Source organism: Pteropus medius, unplaced genomic scaffold (assembly GCF_902729225.1).
Source record: "Pteropus medius unplaced genomic scaffold, Ma_sr-lr_union100, whole genome shotgun sequence".
Taxonomy (NCBI): Eukaryota; Metazoa; Chordata; class Mammalia; order Chiroptera; family Pteropodidae; genus Pteropus; species Pteropus medius.
In genome coordinates, this window is record NW_024349801.1 from 25,929,600 (window position 1) to 25,953,411 (window position 23,812).

Below are 23,812 nucleotides of genomic sequence, written 5' to 3' on the forward strand. Positions count from 1 at the left end.
GACAAGCTATGACAGCTTTCCACTCCCTTTCCACCTGCCTCCTAATCTCCAGCCTCACTCCTTTCTTCAGCTCTACTCCAATACAAACTAAAGGCCCTCTCCAGCTCTTGCCAAGGGGAATAGTCTTTTTTTTTTTTTTGGTCATTCAGCTCCATCTTCCTTCTGCTGATAATGGATCCCACAAGTCATTCCTCTTATTTTCTATCTTTCTTTATTTATTTTAGTCTATCAGTGGAATGTCTGAGGTGTTCTGTTTACTGAGTCCCAGACACTTGCTGAGTTCTCCTCCCTGTACGAAGTTCCGGTGTATGCCGAACAGACAGGCCTCCTCTGCCTTCACCAGCACAGCCTGGAAACCCGGTTGTTTCCATGCAATTTCATTTCTTGTCTTTGCTTCCCTGTGAAGCGAGCCGCAGTGGGCCATGTAATGTGAGAAGGACCTCTTAACCACATTGAGTGGCTATAATGAGTTGCCAGCCTCATGGGAACTCAGATCAGAGGAAGCAAGAGAGCAGAATGTCAGCTTAGATTATCCATGTGGAGCTGACGGAAGAACTGGCTCTTAGTGGGTCCATTAACTGCATGACCCAACGGCCCAGCCCAGAAGGTGAGAGCTGGGAATCAAGGGAGGCCAGGATGCCGTCTGCGTGGCCCTGGCTGCTTTCCTGAGAAAGGGAGGACTCTGCCAAGATGTTACACTAAATGGAAGTAACCGGAAAAGAGGTAGGTATGGACCCAGTTCCTCTGTCCTTTCAATAGCTGCACATTGAACGCTGCTAGACACGGGCGATGCGATGTAAGCACGACAGTTTTCTGCCCTCATAGAGCTTATGACTAATGGTTTTAAGCTACCCCAGATGACCAAACCCCAAATAACAGTAGTTCTAGTTTTCTGCAAATTGTCACGGTTCCTGATTAGCATAAAAGTAGCAAACGTCAATAATGCATTTTATAAAGCAACATGTAGAACTGGAAAACAGATACAGAATGGTCTCCTTGCTTCCTTACCCCATTGGAAAAATGCATTGCTACTAAGTCCTACCTCTATGAAAATCCAAGGGTGACAAAATACTATCCTACACATCGGTTGTGGTTAGTTATCTTATGAGACAGACTTTAAACATCCCTGGATGCCAAGCAATTCTGAGCTCGTATCCCTAGCACAGGGGTTGGCAATCTATGTTACTCAGAGATGCAATACACTCCAGCCATCCCTGCCTTCTCACCATCTATGAAATTCTACCTGTCAGTACTTCCTAGAGCTGCTACCAATAGCCTCTGTCTCCACACCCCTGCCAAAAAAAAAAAAAAGTTGGCACATAGCACAAACACACACAACCCATTAAAGTCAGTATTTCCCTCCTCAAGCCAGACAGGACTTCGTGCCCATCACACGTACGTGCATTTGCTTGTGCCCGCTGGTATACCAGAAACATGGCTCAGAACTTTGGCACTCTTCTTTGGAAGGTGGCCTTGCCAGGGAGGCCCAGAAATGGCATCCGATGCTGGAACTCTTCTCTCCTTCACAGCTGGTTCCCTGGGCAGTTTATTTCAGAAAATAGTATCACTCTTTACTCTCCCAGCCTACATATCATAAGCTTTTAGGCTGCTTTCACCCTGGGCTACAATCTGTCTGGTTTTTTAAACTATATAAAACAAGTTATATTTGACACTGCTTCTCATCAGGGTTTTCTTGTTCTCTGTTTCAGCATTGGTTGGAGTTTACAAAGTCTGTGGTGAAGCAATTGAGATGTAAGTCTTCTCAAAGGAAAGATTCAAGCCCCACCCCGGGGAGGGTGGGATGAAGCCTCCTGCATGTAGTAACTCTGGGTGATTTTCCACTGTTCTGAGTATAAGTTGCCCTAAACATCTGAGGATTTTCTTCTGAGGGTTCAGAGGCCTATGTGTCCTGGTGGGGAGTGGAACCCAGTTATCTCTGAGCTAGAGGGTCTTCTCTGATGGGCACCTCTTTTTCTTTGCAGCCCAGCCTCCATTCACCATGTGTTTCCGTGTGAAGTTTTACCCTGCAGACCCTGCTGCTCTGAAAGAAGAAATAACCAGGTGAGGCTGAACACACCTCCCTCAGCCACTAAGGCCTATTGGAAAGGGTAGGAGAGAGGGACTCTAGTCTCTCAGATGCTCTATTTTGGAAGCTCTTAACTCTTATAGGCAAGGAATTCTTCCTAAATACAACCTTACCTCTGTATTTCCATATGCTTTCTTTGCTCACCCCCTCAGTAGAATTGCAAGAGTGTGCTTCTTTCCTCCAAGAAGCGTGAATACTTCATCTTGAATTGGTCATCCACAAAGGGATCTGGAATACATAATGAATCAAGTGCATTTTTTTTTTCTTTTACCTGTGATGTGGCCACCGTGAACATTTTTGGAGAGGGCTGTGTTGCTGCTTTTAGAAGGGGATTGAAATAGACTCCAGTGGCCTAATGTACTTGGGAAATGCCAAAGCATGACACTGAAAGATGAGCTGGGAAATACTGAGGATTTTAAATGCAAGCAGGAAACGTCGGTGTGCTGATGAATCAGGTCCGTGATAAACTCGTTACTGTGGGCATTATGTTCTGTGGAGAGCACACGGCCGCATGGAATGAATCCTATCTCATCCAGCACCACTTGAGGATGAAAAAGAACCTCTGTGCTCACAACCATCTTATAAGAGGGTCAGTGAATAGGAGCTTCAAAGCTTCCCCAGGGTTTTGTGTCTCTGAGCCAAATTCACTCTAAAAATATTGCCTCAGAGATTCAGGAACTCTCCGTAACAGGCATCCTTAATTTTTTTATGAGAAAGATCTAATGTTGACATAAGCAAAACCTTAATGTTACCTTGTAGAGGGTGGGGTCGTGGGTGAGGAGGTCATGCCAGGGAATCCTAGAGCTGAGGAAGAGACAGCTGTACCAGCTCTACCCACCTCCTAAAATCTTGGAGACAGCACAGACTGGGATGAGGCCATCACCAGTCATATAGATTGTCCCATAAGGCTTTGAGATTTACTTCTAGATCTTGAACTGCTTGGGAAAAGCCCAAAGAAAGGAAAGAGGAAGGAAGAAGGAAGGAAGGAAGAAAAGAAGAGAGAAGGAGGAAAGGAAGGAAGGAAGGATGGACATAGAATTATTTTCACTTCCTGTTCTGAAGAGTATGCCACTATCTTTACATCAGGTAAAAAGAGCAAAAGTTTCTCTTGAGAAGAAAAATGAGGAAATAGGGAGGGAAAAGGGCAAGAAACAGGATCAAGTAGTACAAAGGAGGCAAAGAAGTGTGGGCAGGGAGGGAAAGTGGCTTCTTCACATGGGCCCTGGTGGAGGGCAACGGCAATCTTACGATCAGGTCAGAAGGATCAGGAAAGTCGTTTCCTCCAGGTGCATGGAGCAGCATACACCCACCTGCTCTGAAACACTGAGGACAGTGAGCATGTAGTTGGAACCAAACCTCGTGCTCCTTACTGGGCATGAAAACTACAGGCTCTGCTCATCCACATGGAAGTGGATGTGGCTCCCTCTTTGCTTCTAGAAGCCAAGCTCTTCCAAATTAATGAGCAATCCTGTAGCTTTGGGCAGGACCGTGAGGGTAGAACCACTTTGGTTAACAACGTAAACAGAGATGAGCTTTGGCAAAGCACTAGCCTGCCTCACTCACGATCTCTGCAGTGTTTGCCTTAGCTCTGAGTGTACATCTCTCTCTCACTCTCTGTGTTGAAAGAGGTGATGATGCCAGGGCAGACCTGAAGTCTGTACTACTGTCCACATGTCCAAGCAAATTTAACACATCTTTGTTGCGAGCCTAGGACCTTGCTTCCTAACACCACACGTCAGGATTGCGTGGTCTGCACCTCACTGGACCAACAGTGGGATAAGGGGGACTGGTCTAATACAACCCAGTGAGAGCACCACAGACACAAATCAAAAAGCTTTCCGATTTGATTAAAGGACAAAAATATATGGTTACTTGGCCCTTAGGAGGAGCTCTTAACAGTATACTTTTCTAAATCAAATGTCACTGCATAATATTAATGTGCAGACCCTCCTCCCGAGAAGCAGCATAGACCTGGGAGCTCAGATCCTATTTGTCACTCCTTGACTCTGTGGCCTTGGACATAAAATATTTAACCTCTCTGGCCTTCAGATTCCTCATTTATAAAACGAGGATAGTAATAGCTACCTCGTAGAATTATTGAGTGGATTAACCACAGTACAATGTCTTGTGCTTCTTAATACACCCCCACTGTGAGCCTTGCACTGAGCCAAGGCTCAATATCTCTTTACTGCCAGATCAATTATGTGCTCCATGGACCCCAAGGGCTCTGCAGAGGCACAGTTAACTCTGGCTTTTCTTTGTCCTCCTCCTCTGTCCCCTTTCCCCTCCAGCAAGAGTCCTAACACTTACGCAGCTAATACTTGAGGACTGGGAGAGAAAGCCATCCCAGGTAATCACCCAAGTCCTGGTCAGCACAGCAGGAGGAACGTAGCCAGGTCTCTCACCAAATCAGCAAATTTCAAGGCAACGGACAAGGGTGTGAGCTCCTCCCCGATCTGCATGCATTTGTGCCATCCTCGACTGCTTCGCCCCTGCTCTCCATCTCACCAGCCTTCCTTCCCTAGAATGCAGTTTCCCAGCCTTATCAGGAGTATGAGCTACAGGGTAGGGTACCTGGGCCTGATGTGGAGCCTTCCTGCCTCCCCCTCCCCGAGGCATTCTGTGGAGGCCTTAGAATTACCTACATCTTTCTCCTCATTCACATGTCCCTGCTGATCTTAAGAGAGCCAGTTGCCCTGGCCTCACTCAGTACCCATAATTCATTCCTGGCTTAGAGCCCTCCGCACCACTTTCCTGCCAAACTAATTTAACTGTCAGTGTGGTTTCTTCCTAGCAATATTGGTGCTAAATTTCAGCACCATCTCAGCCATTCCCATAAAGCCAGGCTGAGAGGAGGGGGTGAAGTAAGGAGTAAAGAACGGTGCTTCCATTTATCTCTTGGACTCTCCCCAAATGATAAATTTAGTTGCCAAATCCTGATTAATCTCTTTTGTCAGTGTTTAAAGTAATAAATAGATTTTCTTGTCTGAGCTAGAGACGAGGCAGAGAAAATGGGGATTAGGCACCAGATTTAGCTTTTAACAGGAACTGCAGGTGTATGAACTCTTTGGAAAGATCAAATAATGGAAGGAAACCGAGTACAAATGGAGCCCCACCTTCCCAGGAAGCAAACCACCTGACACATGTTTGAGCAGGTGCTCAAAAAAATGTTAATAGAATGAACAAATATATGCATAAATGAATGGAGTTTTTAGGTTATTTATACCTTCGGTGAACATCATTTGAGCTCAGCTTAGGCTAAGATGAGCTGGCAAATTTTTTCTGTAAAAGGCCAGATAGTAAGTATTTTAGGCTTTGGGGGTCCTGTGGCCTCTGTCACAACTACTCATTTATGCCATTGTAGAGCAGAAACAGTTATAGACAATATATAAAGGAATGAGTATGGCTGTGTTCCAATAAAATTTTATTTCACTGGAAACTATGGTGGCAAGCTGTAGTTTGCTGACCTTGTAGGCTAAGGAATCAAAAAGACCTGGGTTCAAATCCCGGGTTTTTCTTTAACTAGCTATGTGACAAGGCAATCGACAGTGTCTCTAATCATTCAGTTTCCTCATCTATGAGGCAGGGATAAAAAACAGTCGTCACCTTGTAGAGTTGTTGTGAGGATTAAATGAGACCGCTTGTGTTAAACAGTACAATGTGTAGCACATAGCATGCACTCAGTAAATCATTCTTATTATTTTGTTTTGTTATTATTGTCATCTGTTTCTCCCACTGGTATGTAAGCTCCATAAGAGTAGACACTCTGTTTTGTTCCCTGCTTTACTCCTAGCATCTGTGGCGATGCCTGGCACGTGTCAGTGCTCAGAACTAGATGGCTGGGTGAGTAGGTGAGCTAGGCACAGGATGTCTGGGCTCCCTGGTAGAATATTAGAAGCAAATAAAGTATAGCCTCTGAGTCTCTGAGCTTGCAGTCTCGTATGAGGGAGGAAGACATACTAAACATGTTTATAGGTAGGAAAAAGGATGGTAGAAATAGAGGAAGCCAGGGGCAAAGAATCTAGTGACAGGAAGGTGGGGCCAGAAGATCTTCTGGAGGAAACGCTTCAGAAGTTGCCAGTGCTTCCCAGGGTTCAAAACCTTTAATTCTGGAAATATCTGTGGATTTATCCCCACCCTCTGATATCAAAAAAGCCAGTGCTTTGGAGCGATGTACATGTAACAGAAAAACTCAGATTTTCCCTGGCCATCTTTTAGGCTCTCACTCATTCTGCCTTTGGATAGTCCTGTTCCATACCTCCATCAACATAGGACAACACAGGCATTAAAACATAGTGGAGGTGAAGTAAAGCCTCTTGAGAACAGAAGAAGATAGACAAAGTTTGCCCCCCTCAAAAAAGTGTCCTAAGGGAGCAAATTTATTGTCTTAAATCTGGCCTAAAGCTGATTTCTCATTTGGCTCCAATGGGGATTTCTTTCTGATGACACGGAGTTCTGTTCACTTCATTTAGGAACTTCCCCCTCACCCCACCCCCGTCTCTGCAGCCTGATAACTGAATTATCACAGAGATAGAAAAAGCATCAGGCGCTGAGTCAGGAGGCCTTCCTTGATTCTGATCATTGTGTCACCTCAGACAAGTCACTCTACATCTCTGGACTTCTACTTCCTTAGCTACAAAATGAGAGAATTAGGCTCTGTAATTCCTATTCTCAGTTCCTGAGATTGGGTAACCCAACCAGCCTGTTCATCAGGAGCAAGCTGGCCTGGGTGGCCCCAGTAAGCTGATCCCCTGCCTGGCAACACAGTGGCCCTGATGGCAGTGCCTCACGTAACAAGATAGTCTTTCTTAGGCCCAGGTGTGGCAGGGGAGAACATGCCAGGGTTTCTTGGGACTAGGTCTGAGAATGCTATGAGTCATATGGGATATACTTTCATGACTAACACCACCAAATCATTGGTTAGTCACCTCTTTAAATGAACAAAACGCAAAGCTTGTGAAAGTCACTGAAGCAGGAAAAGAAGAGGGGACACCTAGTACAACTCTCTCCCTGGAAGCTGCCAGTTGATTCTTTCGTGAGCTCATCTCTTCTTGTCCTCTAAAGACTGTGATTTGTTTCTTTAAGTTATTAACTTGCCTTTCCTTTTCCCTGCCATTCCAATTGCGGCACTGTTGCCTGACAATGTTCCCATGACCTTACCCTTGACCTCCCTGTAGCTGTCCTACCAACAGAATTCTGAAGAAACTCCATGCAGCCTTGTTTCCTTTCCAGCTCACCTGAGGTACCTGTCATGCACCCATCAACAAAGATGCCTCATAAAAACAGTGGTTCTCAGTGTGAGTAGGAGCATGTCACTCTTAGGTGGGGAAGGAGCAAATGACAAACTCTAAGGGGCTTTTTCCAACCCAGGAGCATCTATACACATACACAGATTCTGATGTGTTCCCCTGGGGGATGTTCTCACCACATTGAGAATCACTGCCTAGAGCCTCGTTGTCTCTTTGAAACATCTCCTTTAGTCTAGTATGTGCTGTCCCTGAATTTTGGACACAGGTAAGCACAGAGGTATGGAGGAGCGATCGGCGAGTAAGGGGTAAAGGCTTGCCTCCACATCCTGCCAAAGCCTGTGGGAGGTGGTGAGAGCTGGAACAGCAAGAGGCAGAAGTCCTCTCCCCTTATCCCCACCCATCTCCTTCTCCCACACACTGAGTGGCATTTCACTGTGGGAAGCAGAGTGAAGACAAGCTTGATTTGGTAGATCCATCTTAATTATTCACTCTGCATGGCTTCTTTTTCCTTCGGTTTTTCTTGGCAAACACTGGGGCAGAGTAGGGTTGGTGATGGTGGTTGAGGTGAGGAGGGGAGTTCTCATTAACTTCCAGACTGTAATACTCACCTTCCCTTTGGTTGGAGGAGGGCTGTCCATCCTGACATAGTTAGAAGGATGCTTGAACTTTATACACAAATCACATGGGGATCTTGTTAAAAGGAATCGGTAGGTCTAGGGTGGGCCTAATAGTCTCCATTTCCAACAAGCTCCTTGATATGCTCCCTGATGATGCTGCTACCTGATGTGTGAGCCACACTGTGAGTAGCAAGGCCTTAGGAGAGAAGAAGTTTGCTTGCTCCTTCATGTTTGTTAACTACGTGAATCACCAAGCCTGAGGTTCTCAGAGTCACCTGCTGGTACCTTGCCTCATCCCAGAAGTTGTACTGTCATTGGTAGTCTTTCTTTTGAGCATTTTCACATGTTCAAGTGAGCCTAGAATCCTGTTTCATTCTTCAAGCTTAAAACAGAAGCAATGGCAACCTCTAGTTGTCTAGGGAGGGCCCAAATTCAGACCGATGGAGTTTAAGGGAATTTTACTACATCTCCATTACTCTACTAGGGATGCAGTAGTTAGTTGTAGCTGTCTTAAAAGGTGCCACAAAACTTAGCTTCAACTAATAAGCATTTTTTATCTTTCAGTTTCTGTGGGTTGGGAATTAGGAGTGGCTTAGGTGGTCATGGCTCAAGGTCTCACAGGGGGTTGCCGTCAAGAGGTTTGCTGGGCCTGCAGTCAACTGACAGCTTGACTTGAGGATTCACTTCCAAGATGGTGTACTCACCTGGCTCTTGGCAGAAAGTGTCAATTCCTTCCTAGCCGTTGGCAAAAGGCCTCACTTCCTCACCACATGGACCTTTCTACAGGGTTGCTTGAGCATCCTCAAACAGAATGCGTGATCCAAGAGAAAGAACAAGGAGGAAGATGCGATGACTTTATGACCTAGTCTCAGAAGTCAGACACTATCACTTCTGTTTTATTCTGTTTGTTAGAAGCAAGTCACTGAGTTCAACCCACACTCAAAGGGAGGGAATTAAGTTCTCCCTCTGGAAATGAGAAGTATCAAAGAATTTGTAGACATTTTTAAACCTCCATAGGTGCCTCCCTGGTCAAGGAGCCACTGCGTTAGGTGACCCCCGTAAGGGTTTCATAGCCCTGGCTTTTGCCCTTCCTAGGGTACCTGTGAGGTTATGAACATCAGAGACCTCATTCCTTATAAAGATATTTCAAAATGGGAAGTTAATAACTCCATTCCACTGTGACAGGGTCCACCCGAGTACTTATAAACTATGAAGCAGTTTTCTTGCAAGGAGGGAAGTATAACACAGTGATGAAGGGCCAACCTCAGGAGTCGGAAAGTTCTGAATTTGAATTCTGGCTCTGCCACTTACCAGTTGTGTGCCCATGTGAAAATCACTTGAGCCTCAGTTTATCTTAAAAAGGGGGAAGGGGATAATAATAGTACTTATCTCAAAGTATAAAGTGAGAATTAGATGAGCTATTGCATGTAAGTGCATAGCCTCTGAACTGGCAGATAGTAAACATCCAATACATGTCAGCTACCATTAGCTGTTGTTCTTGATACGCTCCTTCCAGCTGAGGTGAAACTTTCTATATTTGAAGAAATGCTAGCCACAAGTTTCTGTGCTTCCTTCACCTGTACCTCTTCTCACACCTTATTCAAATTCTGAGTGGTCTGGTTGACCTCTGCCAATAATCGAAGGCTGTACCATAGACGGACAGATTCTCTTGACAAGCCAAGGCAGAACTCTTCCTAGGGCTATTACCCACCGCTCCTCTTCTTAAGAAGGAATGTCACCCAGAGCTCAAGATGGAGAGAGGCCCAATTGGCCCCTCTCTTCCAACATGGTTTTCTTTTTTGACACTGAGTTGACCCAGACTGGCCCTTCCAAAGCCCAGCACTGGAGAAACAATGTTTTTACCAGTACGCATTATTTCTGTTTTGAGCTACGGAAAGAGACTGGCAGGTTGTTTTGAATTGGAACTCAAATCAGTTTGGGGCAAAGTACTTGAAAGAGTCTTCAGGGAAATGGAAAATGTATTTGTTCTGTGGTATGTTTTGAGAAGTTTTTTAATGTAGTGAAATTGTCCTGACAGAGATTTTTGTCTTTAAAGCAATCAGAGAAATCCTTTATAATTCCTCTTTGTTTTCTCTCCAGGTATTTAGTCTTCCTACAGATCAAAAGGGATCTCTACCATGGCCGCCTCCTCTGCAAAACATCAGATGCTGCCTTGTTAGCAGCTTATATCCTTCAAGGTAATGACTTTTGACAGGATAAATTTGCTTTTCATGCTAAGTACTGATTACATTATTTCAGTTATCACAGATGACTGCTTCTTGGATATACACAGATATATCTACCTTGAAGCAGAGTCCAAATTAGAGGACTCTACCTAGATTACCCAGACTCCGAAGCTCTGACCACTCAGCCCTACACTACCTGAGCCCTTTCTGCCAGCCCTTTCAAGTCATTCTGACTGTGTTTTGGGGGTTTCCCTGCACCCTTGGTTAACAAAGGTACTGAAATTCTGGAGAGTAATCTGAATCCATTTTTGCCTATATTTTCTTGCAAATCTCAAAGATGCGAAGCATCTTAGAATTCTAGTATCTATTTCAGAGCCCTTTCTGTTCAGAGTGCTCAAAGTTGAAAATGTGTTTCCAAGTAACAAACATTATCCTAACATGCTAATAAGGTAGAGTTGAGTCTGTACGCAGCTGGTGCCCAGACTGGCTTGCTTTTTTTTTTTTCCTTCCAAAATCAGTGCAAAAGGTATTCACGCGTCATATATAATCCCTTCTCCTTTCATGAAATGCAAGGGACTCCTGAGTGCCATTTCCTAGACTTCTTTTAGTTCTTAGGCTTGAAACTGTCACTGGATTTTTTTTGGACCATAGCAAGAAAATCAAGAAGTTTCCATCAAAGAATCTGAACTCTTAATTGGCAGTCTGTGAATTCTGGGAAACTCTTTTGTAAAAGAGAACCTGGAAAATCCTTGCCAATAAGAAACTAAAGTTCTCTGGCAAGAAAAACATCACAGCTGCGTTAAGAATGTGAAAGTCAGTCCATTACAACTTTGACGTCTCAGACTCCTGTTTAACAAAAAATATCACCTAAACAAGAAGGTGCTTGCCAACTCTAAGGTACCCAAAGATGCCTCTTTTGTTTTTAAATGAAAACCTGGTTGGATCTAAATGTGATTTTAAACTCTAGTCTTTCCTTCAGTTTACCCTGACAACCATGTTGAATTTTTCATGTTTTTTTTTTCTTTAAGGAAGTAACTGATGTCCAACATTGATGATTTTCAATTGGAGCTTTCTAAATAAAATTATAATAAATGACTCCATGGCTCAAGGACACTCCAGACTTTTGGCCTTTAGTCTTGCTAAACAATGAAATTTCCCAAGTATTTTGGAAGCACAATTTTCAGCTGTGAGAGGAGGGCATGTTTCCCCCTTAATATTTATTCCTCCCTCCAGACTCCTCTCTGCACTGGTCATGGTTCTCACTAGCGAAGGAGAAAGGGTGACCACAAAGCAGCTAGAACTTCTTAACATACTTCCTCTTCACCTACCAATGCTGTTCCCTACAGAGCAGAGAAAACGGGTTCTCACCTAGGAACACATCACGGAGAGCACCATGGGCCCAAAGTCCACTGATCTGAGATCTTAGCAGCTTGAGAGATGGACTCTCTCTGTGAATTGCTGGAGAAAGCCCCAGTCCCTGCAGGGAGCTGAGAAGTCAGCCATCAGGCTTGGTTTTGCTGACCTCAGTGTCCCTTTCTGGTTACAGCCAGTCTTCCCTGTCTGCAGTCCTCTCCAAGAGTCCTGGCACCTGGTCAGCCCTCAATGAATATTTATTCAAATGTATTCACTCGATATGATTTGGTTTGACTAAGAGTGAAGTTCTGAGTTTAGGTCTTGGCTCATTTATCAGTTTGCTGTGTCCCTGCTAAAATCCTCAAAGTGAGATTTCTGATCTGACTCTGACCCAAGAGGTTCTGTCTTCTTGATCAGGCTCACAGTGTCCTGTGTTGCCACAAAGAGCATTGTCCCCAGGCCCTCTTCTATTTTCTACTGTCTCTCTGCTTAGATTTGACATCAACCCAGTGTGCACACCTGGGAAAACAAAGGTGGACATACTCCTGAGGGGAATGCCCTCTGCCCAACCCACGGCCATGCTCGAGAGCCGCTGTTCTTTGTTAATCCGATGTGTGCTTTGACTTTTGCTCTGTATGTTAATCTCTGTTGCTTTGCTAATCTCCACAACCATTTTCCTCTACTTTCCTTTTGCAAGCGGAGATTGGAGATTATGACCCAGGGAAACACCCTGAAGGCTACAGCTCCAAGTTCCAGTTTTTCCCTAAACATTCAGAGAAGCTAGAAAGGAAAATTGCTGAGATTCACAAGACAGAACTCAGGTGAGTGACACTCAGTTCAGGCCCAGGACGCTGTCTTTCCCACAGTCGGAGCACACAAGCTCTGCCCTGTGTCCTCTGCCCCTGCAGACCCAGCCTTCCTGACCCTTGATGTACCGTTTTCAGTGATTCACCGACAGCACAGCACCAAGCCCTGTGGGCTCACTCTCCAAGAAAATTGGTGTAGGCTGAGGCTTAGAGGCAAGAGAGACATATAGTAAAGAAAACGGAGAGGGACTGGCCTCATAGGTATTTGCATCACCAAGATAAACAAAGAGACAAGGGAAAGGCATGAATGGGAGAAAAGGAAAAGAAATAAAAGAAACAGCAAAGAAAAAAGAGAGGAAAGATTGAATGGGGATGTGAATGAGCAAGCCTCTGCCCTCAGTCTATGGCAGTATGACAGGTGGCTTCTGGGTCAGTGGATGGGGCTGCACAGGGCTGGCCTGATTCATAAATGCTGTGGGTGCCCTGAGGGTACTTGGTTCAGGGGCTGTCTTCAGCACTGACTCACTCAACCCCACATCCTTGCACTGAGGGAAGGAGGAGAGAAGCAAGAGGCTTGTCCTCAGATTCTCTTAGTTCACCCAAAATATAGTTAATTACATCGGAAAGCATTAATTCATCCTTTCACCCATATGAAATAGAATTTTCTACAAAGATTGATTTAAAAAAGAAACTCGGGTCTACAGCCATGCTACCCTGAACAAGCCCGATCTTGTCTGATCTTGGAAGCTAAGCAGGGTTGGGCCTGGTTAGTACTTGGATGGGAGACCACCTAGGAAGACCAGGTGCTGTAGGTGTAAAAAAAAAAAGGGGGGATTGTAAACTGACAAGGTCCTTGCAATCCGTGAGGTCAACCAAGGGTCGCCTCACATTAAAAATAAAATAAAATAAAAATAATAAGAAACACAATAGAGTTTGGGGGCTCCACTTTGTGTAGCACACTAGAGCACAGATTCCCCAAACTGATAAACCGTGAAGAAAGATAGATATGAAATGCAGTGTTGTAAAATAAAACATGCCATCATACCAATCCGGTTTATTTTTAATCTTCTAAAATGTTTGTGTAACTACCTTTCTGGAGAAGAAAAATGCCCAAGGTTGATAAAAAATATTTCTAATGATAATATTCAGCCTAAACCAGTTCCTACCCTGACCCCAGATCCACCCCCCGAAAACACACACACACAAATCTTCACCTTCACGCAAAGATTTTACCAACAAATATGTCCCCAAAGCTCCTTAGCCTTTGTAAACAGACCTCCTGTCCACTCTGGGGCAGGACTGGTTCCCAACCCTCACAGAGGAGTGGAGACGCCCATCAGAGGTGCAATCTTAGCTGCTTTCCATCCATCTCACTGTGCACGCGCGGCCTTTCTGGGCGGCAACGGCTCCTCCCATCACTCTGTTAGGGAAATAGCGGCCCCTAGTGGTAGAAGTTAGAATACCACGGACCTGTGTGAGGGCTCATGGTTCATTCACAGGAGAGAGCAGGGATGTGCTGAGACTGCCCCTGGCCGAGGCCAGGAGGGTTTTAGATGTCAGAGCAGCAGGGACCATCCTCCAGAAACCTCCAGAAGGCAGGGATCCCCAAGGAAATGATGCCTGCTTTGAGAGCCTCGGAGGTTTGGGCCGACTCCAGGGGTGAATGGAGCCCACTGGGCCTTCCAGCCTCCAGACAGGGAATGAGGAAGCTCCCAGAAGAGGTAGCTTAGCTGCCTCTGGTGCCCTGCCCTTGGCCTCCTGCACAAGCACTTTCCAAACACCTTCTCTGTGTCTCAGCACAATGGTAGATGTAGAAGTCTGTAGTCAAAGTAATGCCTACTTACACAGGGTCAGCCTCATCTTCGTAATGTAAAAACGTGTCTGTATTTCCTTTCTCCAACTCCAATGAGTTCCTTGAGGGTCCAGACCGTGCACTAAATTTCTTTGTATACTTTATAGCAGGCAGCACAGAGGCTGGCACATAAGATGTTGATTGATTGGTGCCTCTCCAGAGGAACATTAGAGGGGATCCAGCCTGCTCCTCAACTTGGGTGGTTTATCTTCCTGTCCTGCTAGATTCTTTGAGGCAAAGGATGAACAAGAAGTGAGCAGCTTTCGGTCCTGCCCACCAGCCATCAGAGTTGTTGACTTCACAAACTGCCCAACCCTCCTCACTCTGAAACCAACCCCACATCTGCAGAAGTATGTCTGTTTCACCAAGCCCCTGGGCCCTGAGAGAACCCTACGGCGATATTGCCCCTGGTCTATGTTGAGCTCATCAACACACCTGCTAAAGAGGCAGCCAGGAGGGGAATAATGCTAAAGGCCCCTTCAGATGGTTTGGCACCAGGACTGGTTTCTTCCTTTTGCTGCTGCTTCCTTTTTCAGAGTCATCACCCTGTGGACACACAAAGCTATAGTGGAGTCCGGAGAGCTCAGCACTGTCTCCTGCTGTGTCTCGTCACTCTCCATTCCCATGTTCCCTCTTTGTAAAGGAAGAGGGTTAGGCAGCACCAGCAAGATATACGAGCCTCCTCTTTGTATTTCGTCTAGATCAGATCACATATGAGAAACCCATGGCCTGTAGCCAGCCTACAGATGTGTTTCGTTTGCCCCCATAGTATTTAAAATCATAAAATACCACATAAAAATAAGTATCTCTGACTTCTCATTAAAAATCTCATCTAGCAATGCTGGGCCCTATATTTCCACAAAGGTACAATATTGGAGCTGGGGAGCAACTGCCCTCATTCATTGGGGTAGCGCTTCTCAAATTGCCATAGTCCCCACCACTCCCTACTATTACACTTGGCCCATGTCATTCATTATGTAGCCTGCCCCACCCTGAAGACATCTGAGTTTTTGACCCCAGACAGGAATCTCAAGTTGGTCCTAGAACAGAGCAGGGAGCACACTCTGTGGAAAAATTGGAGTGTGAGACTCACCCTGAGCACTTCATAATTTACCGCAAGGGAAGCTCTGGGAACAGGAAACCCTGAAACCATTTTGTTTTCTTTATTCCAGTGGTCAAACACCAGCAACATCAGAGCTGAATTTTTTAAGAAAAGCACAGACATTGGAGACATATGGAGTGGACCCCCATCCGTGTAAGGTAAGGCCCACACAATGGGAGGCTACGCTGACCTAGCCTTCTTAGAGGACAGCAGGCAAGGAGGGACCACGGGCCTGCGCCCTTTGCCCCTCCAATAGCTGGATGATTAGCTCTTTAAGTGACAGATGCCAGAGAAAGTGTCTCATTTTGAAAACTCTGGATTCCACACTGCATAATTTTGTGCTGCCACATCAATGTCGGAGGGTCTGAGGCAAAGTCAATCTAAATAACAAATCTGAAACTGGGGCCCCACTTTGGCAGCCATGGGTAATTTGGTGGAAGTGAAGACAGGAGGAATGTGGAGGGCCCCCCACAGGGAATGATCAGCGGCGGCTCACAACTGCCCACTCTTCCCTGACCCGTAATCTAGTTTCTCTCCAAGAATGGGTTTTATTGACTACAGCAGCGTAAGTCACTGCGCGGAACTGCAGTGGAGTCACATTTAATTCCATTATGTGCCTGTGAGAGTGAGACGGGAACCAGCCAGGGAGGCTCTGCCCAGAAAAAAACCCTCTGTAATTACTCACATGTGTCTGGCATTTTGGAGATGAGCTCAAGCAGCCACAATCACTGCAGAGAGCAGTGAGACCCGTGGCCTTTTCCTGTCTCTCTGTGGCCATATCCCTTGATTTCATCTCCGTATCTCGGTTGCTTTGATGCACCTAGTCTCTGCCTCAGTTTTTCTCTCTACTACTGGAGAGATCCCGGTACTGCCAGTAAAACTGATTCTCAAACTGATCTGAGGGAGACGGTATCCAAGGGCAGCAGGAGGACGTTGACCTTTCCTTCCTGATAGGTGAGTGTATGCTGTAAGTTTCCAACAAAAATTAAAAGTATAAATTAGAAACCAAGGAACCCAGCGATGTGGGGTGGAGTTGTTTCTCTTGGCTTCTTGGTGAGGTGATGGTGAATTGTTCTTGCATAGGATTTGGGTCTGAAACTTCAAATGTGAACTCTAAGGACACGCTGGCACTCAGAAATGCTGATCACCTTCCCCACCCCCACAATTCCCTATCTACCAGTGCAGACTACTGCCAGATAACCCTTGTGGGGTTGTTGTTTTTTTTTTTGTTTTTTTTTTTTGAGGGGGCTGGCACTGTCAGAAAACACATTCACACCAGTTTTTAACCAAAAAATCAGCATATGGATATTTACAAATTAATTAGCAAAGCTTCCTAAATAATGCCCTCTGCATAACTGATGTAGTTTACCCTTCATAAATTGCTCAGATACTGTCAGCAGAAGGCCTGCATAGGACTGAAGAGAGCTTTGGAGTCAGCGGGCCTCAGCTCCAGTACTGGCCTCGTACTTACTGGGGCCTGTGGAGGCTTCTCTGAGCCTCACCATCCTCATCTGTGTGAAATCACACAGTAGGAACTCAACAACTATGCTCCCTGAACTGCTGAGTCACTTCAGGACCTTAAAGGATATAGCTGCCTAAAGATATGGTCATCAGAAGGTGCCGGGCACGTCTGCTTCTGACTCCAAACCTACCTGGTCTTCTTGAGGCCACACAGTGTGCCCGCCTCTTCAGAGATGGGTCATACAGCAGGGCTGTCACTGACAGCACGTGGTGGGTGGGCAGCTAAGTGGAGGTGGATGGGGTCACCTGGGAGCTACAGTGGCAGCCAGCCTGGTATCCAGCCCAAATCTACATTCACCCCGCGACTGTGGGGCTCCTGACTCAGCCCTGTCTTTGATGAGTATGTCTGTCATTGGACACAGAGGCTGAAGAAAGAGGGGAAGAGGCATTTGTGGCAGGCCTTCCATGGCAAGCCCACTGCAGTCCTTTTGCATTATTTTCTCATTTAATCCTCCTGCCAGCGCTGGGAGGTGGATATTCTTCTTCCTGGTTTATAGATAAGAAGATGAAAGTTCCAGGAAGCCACAGTTTACAAGGCCCTGAGTGGTAGAGCAAGAATTTGAACTGACATTGCCTCCCACTGTATATTTATAAGGAACAGAAGCCCTCAGGGGACTTCCTCTAGGGAGGATGGGGGAAGGTCATAGTACTGGGCTTCCAGCCCCTTGTTCCTGGGCCCTATACTTCTGCGGGCCCCGCAAACAGCCCTTCAGCTCATCTCATTGGGCTCTGGCTCAAGATTTCTTCAGCCTTCTTGAGCAAGAACAGTTTGGGAGCCTTTTACTCTTGTCTTTAAGTAGAGTCACTTTAGTGATACGCTACCAAGCACTTGCCCTAATGTCGCTACAAGGAGAGCTGAAATAAGCTGGAGCACTCGGTGTAATAAATACTGATGATTTCTATTAACAGAGAGGCAATTACTGGGCCCAGGGAATCTAGGGCAGGCAGCCCTAGGGACGACAGAAGAAGAGGAATCGTTTTGATAATTAAATGAGAGCAGAACAACGCTTTGGCCGGGCTCTGTTCTCCTGGACTGATTAAGAAGCTGCCGTTCTTTCTGTCCACGCTGATCATTTCTTTCTGCCCAGTGTCCTTGCCTGGCCCTGGGACCTACCAACTCTGGGTGGGACAGGCTGAGGGCTCCAATAGCTAGCTGGCTTACAATACTACCCAAACTCTGAACTTGCACAAGCTGTCCTGAGCTCTCTGCCTCTCTCCTTGGCCCCCAACTCCTGGCAGGAGCCCCAGCAGACCAAGCCTACAGCTGCTGGATGAGGATAGTGGAGCAAACCACTGGCAACCCAGCGTTGTACCTGTTCCCCAGCCCTGACACCTCTCTAGCCTCAGAAGCCACCATCCTGTTCCTTCTAGGGTGCCCTGGGAGGGACTGGTTATTTTCCCTGGGTCTCCGGCAGGCCCAGACTGTGGCCTCCTACCCTGTTGAGGTTTGTGGAGTGGTCGGACCCGTCACAGACAGCCAGCTTTGTTATGAGTCATAAAGGTGCCATTTACTGAGAACCTACACGTGCCAGTCACATGCATTAACTATCTCATTTCATCTTTTCGACAACACTGCCAAGAAGATATTCTTGGCCTCTTTTAAAGATAAGAACACTGAGCCTCTGAGGGACTAACTGACAAGTCCAGAGTCACTGGTACAGACAGTACTGGGACTTGAATCCAGAGTTGTCTGAGTCTCAATGTTGTGCTCTTTCATTCATCATTCATAGTCTTCTTCCTTCTGAAGAAATGGAATTTATTTAGGAACAAAGCAAGACTTACTGCCAGTTCGAATGGAGGACAAAGACTTAACGAGACTACTGAAATCATCATATAAAAATTTAATGTAAGTTCACCAAGTGACTTTATGTCTGTTCTATACTGACCAGGAGAAAACTGATTTCAGTATCATTCCTCTGCCCTTAAAATAGGATCATTACTGTCATAATGATCTAGCCACCTAGTCTCCTCTCTATATAAACCACCCTCCCCTGACCTCGGAGAAACAGAAGAAGGATCAGTGATGATTCGCCCTCATCCTCAGGTGGGCCCCTCTTGGCTGCACTGTGGGGAGAGCATCAGGTTCACTGCTGAAATGAAGAAGTTGAGTAAAGCCACCGAGGTGGCAAGTTTCTGCCAAGATTTCCATTTCTGAGCTGTCAGGGTGTGACGCCAAGCCTCTTACTGGGTGCTGCCTCCTCCTCATTTCCACCCTAGTTTCTCGTGGCCATGTTTAAGTATATTGAAACTGGGCAATTTTCATGACTGACTTAATGTAAAAGTTCCCAGCTACGAGCTCTTTCAGGAATGGGCATAAGTGCCTGGAAGAGCATGCAGAATCTTCTTCCCTATGGTTTTAGGAATAATAAGGCTTCATCAACCCAGGCAAGGACACTGGGCAGACTGAATTAGTTTGTCATGCTCTAGAGAGAGGACTGAATGACTCTGAGAGGTGTAACAACCAAGAATGTTGTGGTCTTTACTGTCATACCTAGGATGTCCTGTGGGGCGGCAGAAGACAGAAGCCCACTTCATTGTATCTGGAGGTGGAATCTGTGGGGACTGGGCAAAGGTATCCCTACTTCCAAGAACCAAGTCAGTGCTGTGATTTCCAAAAATCCTTTTCTGGGCAGAGTGATCATCTTAGGGTGAACCTTTGATGATACTGAATTGATGCAGGTCAAGTTCGATGGTGGGTTCCACAGGAATGACTTGGTGCAAATCTGTCCTCTCTCCAAGAAAAACACCATTGGCCATGTCCTGGCAGCAAGTTATTTAGGCCATCAGATAGAAGTAGAATTTTTGAAGTCTGTCTCATCGTCTTTATTTTACAAATGAGGAAATGGAGGTACAGAGAAGTTAAGTAAATCACAGAGCAAATAAAGAACAGAGCTGGGGTCCTAAACCAAGACAGAAGCTCTTTCTACAAGGATGAAAAATTGAAAACAAACTTTTTACTTCAAACTGTAAAACTGAACAACTCTTTTGACTGGTAGCTGATGTAGAGTGGAGCTGGTGATATCCGCCTGCAGCTGTCAAGACCTGAGTTTTTATTCCACCTCTTAGGTCCATCAGTGGCTCGGTCCTGTGGGTACTGATTTCATCAGGATGGGAAGGGGACGGGTTACTATCGTCCGTGTCACTTCTCGTCCTCGTTTCCTTCTCTTTTTGTCACATAACTTGTTCTTTCACACACAAATCCCAAGGGCAGACTCACAATGAGAATGACATGTTAGATAGAAGAAACTGGGCAAGTTCCAGAGAAGGTGTCAGCATGCCTGCCTGTTTGTGTTTTCGTGCTGGTACAGATGTGAGGTTTCTCACTGTAGTGCCAAATCCCGCTCCTCACGTGCCAGACACAAGCGGCAAACATTCCAGCTGCCCTCAGTCCCTGTGGATATCCAGGTGCTGGGGCCTTGCAACAGCCTTCATCTGCAACTGGGAGCAGCTTCAAGAGACTGGATTAGGATGCCTCAAGATGCTAGTATTACTTATTGGAATGATGGTGCATCTAATTGGGGCTTATTCCCAGTTCGCTCCCTGTTCCAAATCAGCCGTTCTGGTCAGAAGCTGTTCCCCTCTAACTCCAACAGCTGCCTTCACTTGGAGGTATCTGGATGGTGCAGACAGTGCCACCCAGGTAACCTGGCCAGCACCACCCAGCTCATGGGAGGACCTTCTCTTCCCTTTGCTCTGGGCAGAGCCACGGGAGTGACCCCCAGATCTCTGTTACAGCCCCGCCTCCTTCCCTTTATGCCCACTTTACTTTCACCCCAGTTCCCAAGTATATCACCCAAATCCCCCTTTTCCATAGTCCCCTAACAATGAGTGAGTGACTTCTCCCTTTCAATCCCAACTTCCCACATATTCACTTCCTAACTAACATTTAATTCTGTCAACATCAGGAAAAATAGGAGAACGTTAGTGTTTTTTTTTTTTTTGGACTTTGAATTCAGTTCAACAAACTGAGATAATTAGTAGCAGCCATAATAATATTAACAACGACATAAGCACTAGCATGTACTGGGTACCTACTAAGCACAACCTAAGAGGCAGATAATGTTATCAATACTAATTTTACAATGGGGAGTCTGAAACACGGAGAAATGAAGGGCTGTGGCCCAGGTCACATAGGCAGTGGTGGGTGTGGTGCAGGTACTCTTCTTGCCTGCAGGGGTCAGTGGTGCAAGAAGCGAGAGAGGCCCTTCCCTACCCGCCCACTTGAACACTTTCTGTGGGCCTGTTGAGTACAAATAAGGGAAAGTCTGCACCCTCAAGTCTGTCTTTGGGAGCCGACAGGTCCAGGACTTCCTTGGGTCCTGACTACACAGTGAGTGGAAGGCCACCCACCTCTCCCGGGCATTCTCCACCCTAAGGGCCAGCCTGCCCCTGCCCACATCTTTGCCAATCTGCCAGATTAGCACTGGTGCCCGCTGGCAGGGACCGTGCTTGTGTGCAGTGCTGGTGCTCAGGTATTAACCACCACCACCAAGCACTGATGACAAGCGGGAGGAAATTTAGCCCCGTGGCTTCACAGTATCTCCATTCAGGTTATTTTTAAACAACTTTTTGCTGTGCCCATGGATTGAATGACATTGTGTTTGCAGCCAAGTGTCAGGGTCACAACAGACACTGAGAAAAGGAAAATAATAAAATACATTAATTGGAAATGTTTGCTAAACATGTACTTAGTTTATTCCCTAGACCCAGATGCTCATACCTGTTACCCTAACTCTTAAGACAGTTTTAGGATAAAACTGAATTTTTTCTTGAGGCAAGGCTCATGAAGCCCTACAGAGGCCCCACTGTTCTTAGGACTGAACAGGCTGAAGATCTGTTCCAGGGAGGTAAATCCTGAAGGTGGAAGAGACGAGGAGATCCTGACAGCCATGGCCCCACCTGCACGCCTCACGCCAGGTGCCTGGCCCTAACTCCATGGCACCACCTAAGCTATGGAACAGATAGCTGTCCTGCACGCACATTTGGCCAGCATCCTGCCATAATTTTCTGGCCACCTGAACATGCACACCCTGACAGAGCAGATTCTTACCTGGGGCCCCTATCACAAAAGAAGTTCCTCTGAGAGAGCATAATCCATCAATCAGCTTTGTGTGCCCTGTCCCAAACTAGAAAAATCCGGTCCTTATGGAGCTCATTTTCCCATGTAAGGGAACCATGCCCTACAGCTTCTGCTGTACCCTCTCCCCTCTGCTCAGCTGAACTTCCAGCATGGTGTTTACAAGTTGATGTGACAGGTGACCAGGAGGCCTCTAGGGCTGGTGATGGCTGTTCCACTTGGCCAGTTGCTTATCTTCAGCCACGCTTTTCTGAAGGAGCTCAGTGTGTTGGGCCCATCATGATAACTGCCATATCTATTCATATTCATTTTTCTCTCTCCCTCCCTTCCTCTGCCCCTCCCTCCCTCTCAGCTTTTTTGAGGTTTAGTTCATATATCCTAAAACCCATCCTTTTAAAGTACATAATTCAGTGGTTTTTAGTATATGCACAGTTATGAAACTGTCCCCACTATCTAATTATAGAACATTTTATCACTTCCAAAAAGAAACCTTGTACCTATTAGCCACCACTCCCCATCTCCCCTTCCCCACAGCTCCTGGCAACCGGTAATCTTTTTGTCTATGGACTTGCTTGTTCAGTACGTTTCATATAAATGGAATCACACAACAAGCGATCTTTTGTAACTGGCTTCTTTTACATGGCATGTTTTCAAGGTTCTTCTCTATGTAGTTGCATGTATCAGTACTTCATTCCCTTTTACTGCTGAATAATATTCCATTATATGGATGTATCGCATTTTATTCATTTAACAGTTGATAGACATTTGGATTGTTTCCACTTTTTGGCTGTTATGAATAATCCTGCTATAAACATTTATGTACAAGTTTCTGTGTGAACATGTTTTCAATTTTCTGGGTACACAAGAGTGTACTTGCTGGGTCATGTGGTGGCTCTATGTTTAACAATTTGAAGAATTCCAAACTGCTTCCAAAGTGCAGTACCATTTTATAATCCCACCAGAAATGTGTGAGGGTTTGCCATTCTCTTTGGATGTTCACAACAGCCTTCTAAGATTGGTACCATTATAATCTACGACTTAGAGTTAAGGGCATTACGTCTCAACGAAGGTAAGTAGCAAATGCCATGCTCTCCCGTGACCTACTGCCAAGTATTAACCCCGTTTCACTAATGAACAACTGTGTCCCTCACCATTTCACCTCTATGACTGCATCACCCAGATGAGAGGTCTTTCTGTGTTGCAGGATGTATCAGGAAATGCTGCATTTCTGGCCTTCACGCCTTTTGGGTTTGTTGTTCTACAAGGAAACAAGAGGGTCCACTTCATAAAATGGTAAGTGTCTTCATTTCCGAAACAGGCATTTTACACCTCACCAACTAGGAAGGGCTGTGGTTCTCATGTCCTCTGTCTGTGATCAGGCATCTGTAGTGCTAACTGATGAAGGTAGTGGTCTCTTCCTAGGGATCCTATTCTTCCAGAGGGGTGTTCCTGAGAGCCAACAGCCTCTCCAGAGAAAGAGGGTTGATTTCTGGGTAGGATGAGAGGCCTGGGGCTAGAGCCAAGTTCCCATGAGAACCGAGACCTTGGGACTGCCCCCCGCTGAGGGCCCTAGCATCTGTATGGATGCTTACTCCCTTACCCGCTCTCCAACAAAGGAGGGGCTCACAATGAACCCTGCGGCAAACACCTTCCTTGGGCCAGTCCCCACTGTAGGCACTGCCTGCAAGAGCACAGATGCTGCCTCTCTTATCCCTCTTTAGAGTTTTGGTGTTCTCAGCCTCCAGGAGTCACATCCCCACTTTCCCTTCTTCCCCTCTCCCACTCCCATTTCTAGAGGCAAGAGGCACTGCCTCAGCTGAAGCTACTCTGAACTTCTCTGCGCCATCTGTTTGGGGTCTGTTCTGCTGCATGGCTCTGGGAGGTGATGCAGTGCACACTCTGGTTTGTTGATGGACATCGACTCTCCTGGAGACCAAACGTGCTTCAGCCTCCTCAGAACATG

General features: G+C 46.1%; 2 protein-coding genes and 1 pseudogene across 6 annotated transcripts in view; 2 read left to right on the forward strand and 1 right to left on the reverse strand.

Moving 5' to 3' along the window:
* Positions 1–23,812, forward strand: part of FRMD5 (FERM domain containing 5) — a 250,884-nt gene that overhangs the window by 212,265 nt on the left and 14,807 nt on the right. For all 4 annotated transcript variants that reach the window (XM_039888279.1, XM_039888278.1, XM_039888277.1 and 1 more), the window contains exons 3-8: positions 1,710–1,752; positions 1,983–2,061; positions 10,053–10,150; positions 12,189–12,312; positions 15,322–15,409; positions 23,054–23,142. In XM_039888279.1, coding sequence (XP_039744213.1) covers positions 1,710–1,752; positions 1,983–2,061; positions 10,053–10,150; positions 12,189–12,312; positions 15,322–15,409; positions 23,054–23,142 — 521 coding nt within the window. The remainder of the gene's footprint in view (positions 1–1,709; positions 1,753–1,982; positions 2,062–10,052; positions 10,151–12,188; positions 12,313–15,321; positions 15,410–23,053; positions 23,143–23,812) is intronic.
* WDR76 (WD repeat domain 76) overlaps positions 1–23,812 on the reverse strand; it is a 114,042-nt gene that overhangs the window by 22,119 nt on the left and 68,111 nt on the right. Inside the window, exons 14-16 of one of the 2 annotated variants that reach the window (XR_005658529.1) lie at positions 2,200–2,314; positions 1,400–1,537; positions 126–1,292 (exon numbers count right to left, since the gene is read on the reverse strand). The gene's annotated coding sequence lies outside the window, so the exon portion shown is untranslated. Of the gene's footprint in view, positions 1–125; positions 1,293–1,399; positions 1,538–2,199; positions 2,315–23,812 lie in introns of those variants that run through there. The other variant, XR_005658530.1, reaches the window with a different exon arrangement.
* LOC120581124 (uncharacterized) lies at positions 12,994–13,112 on the forward strand (annotated as a pseudogene).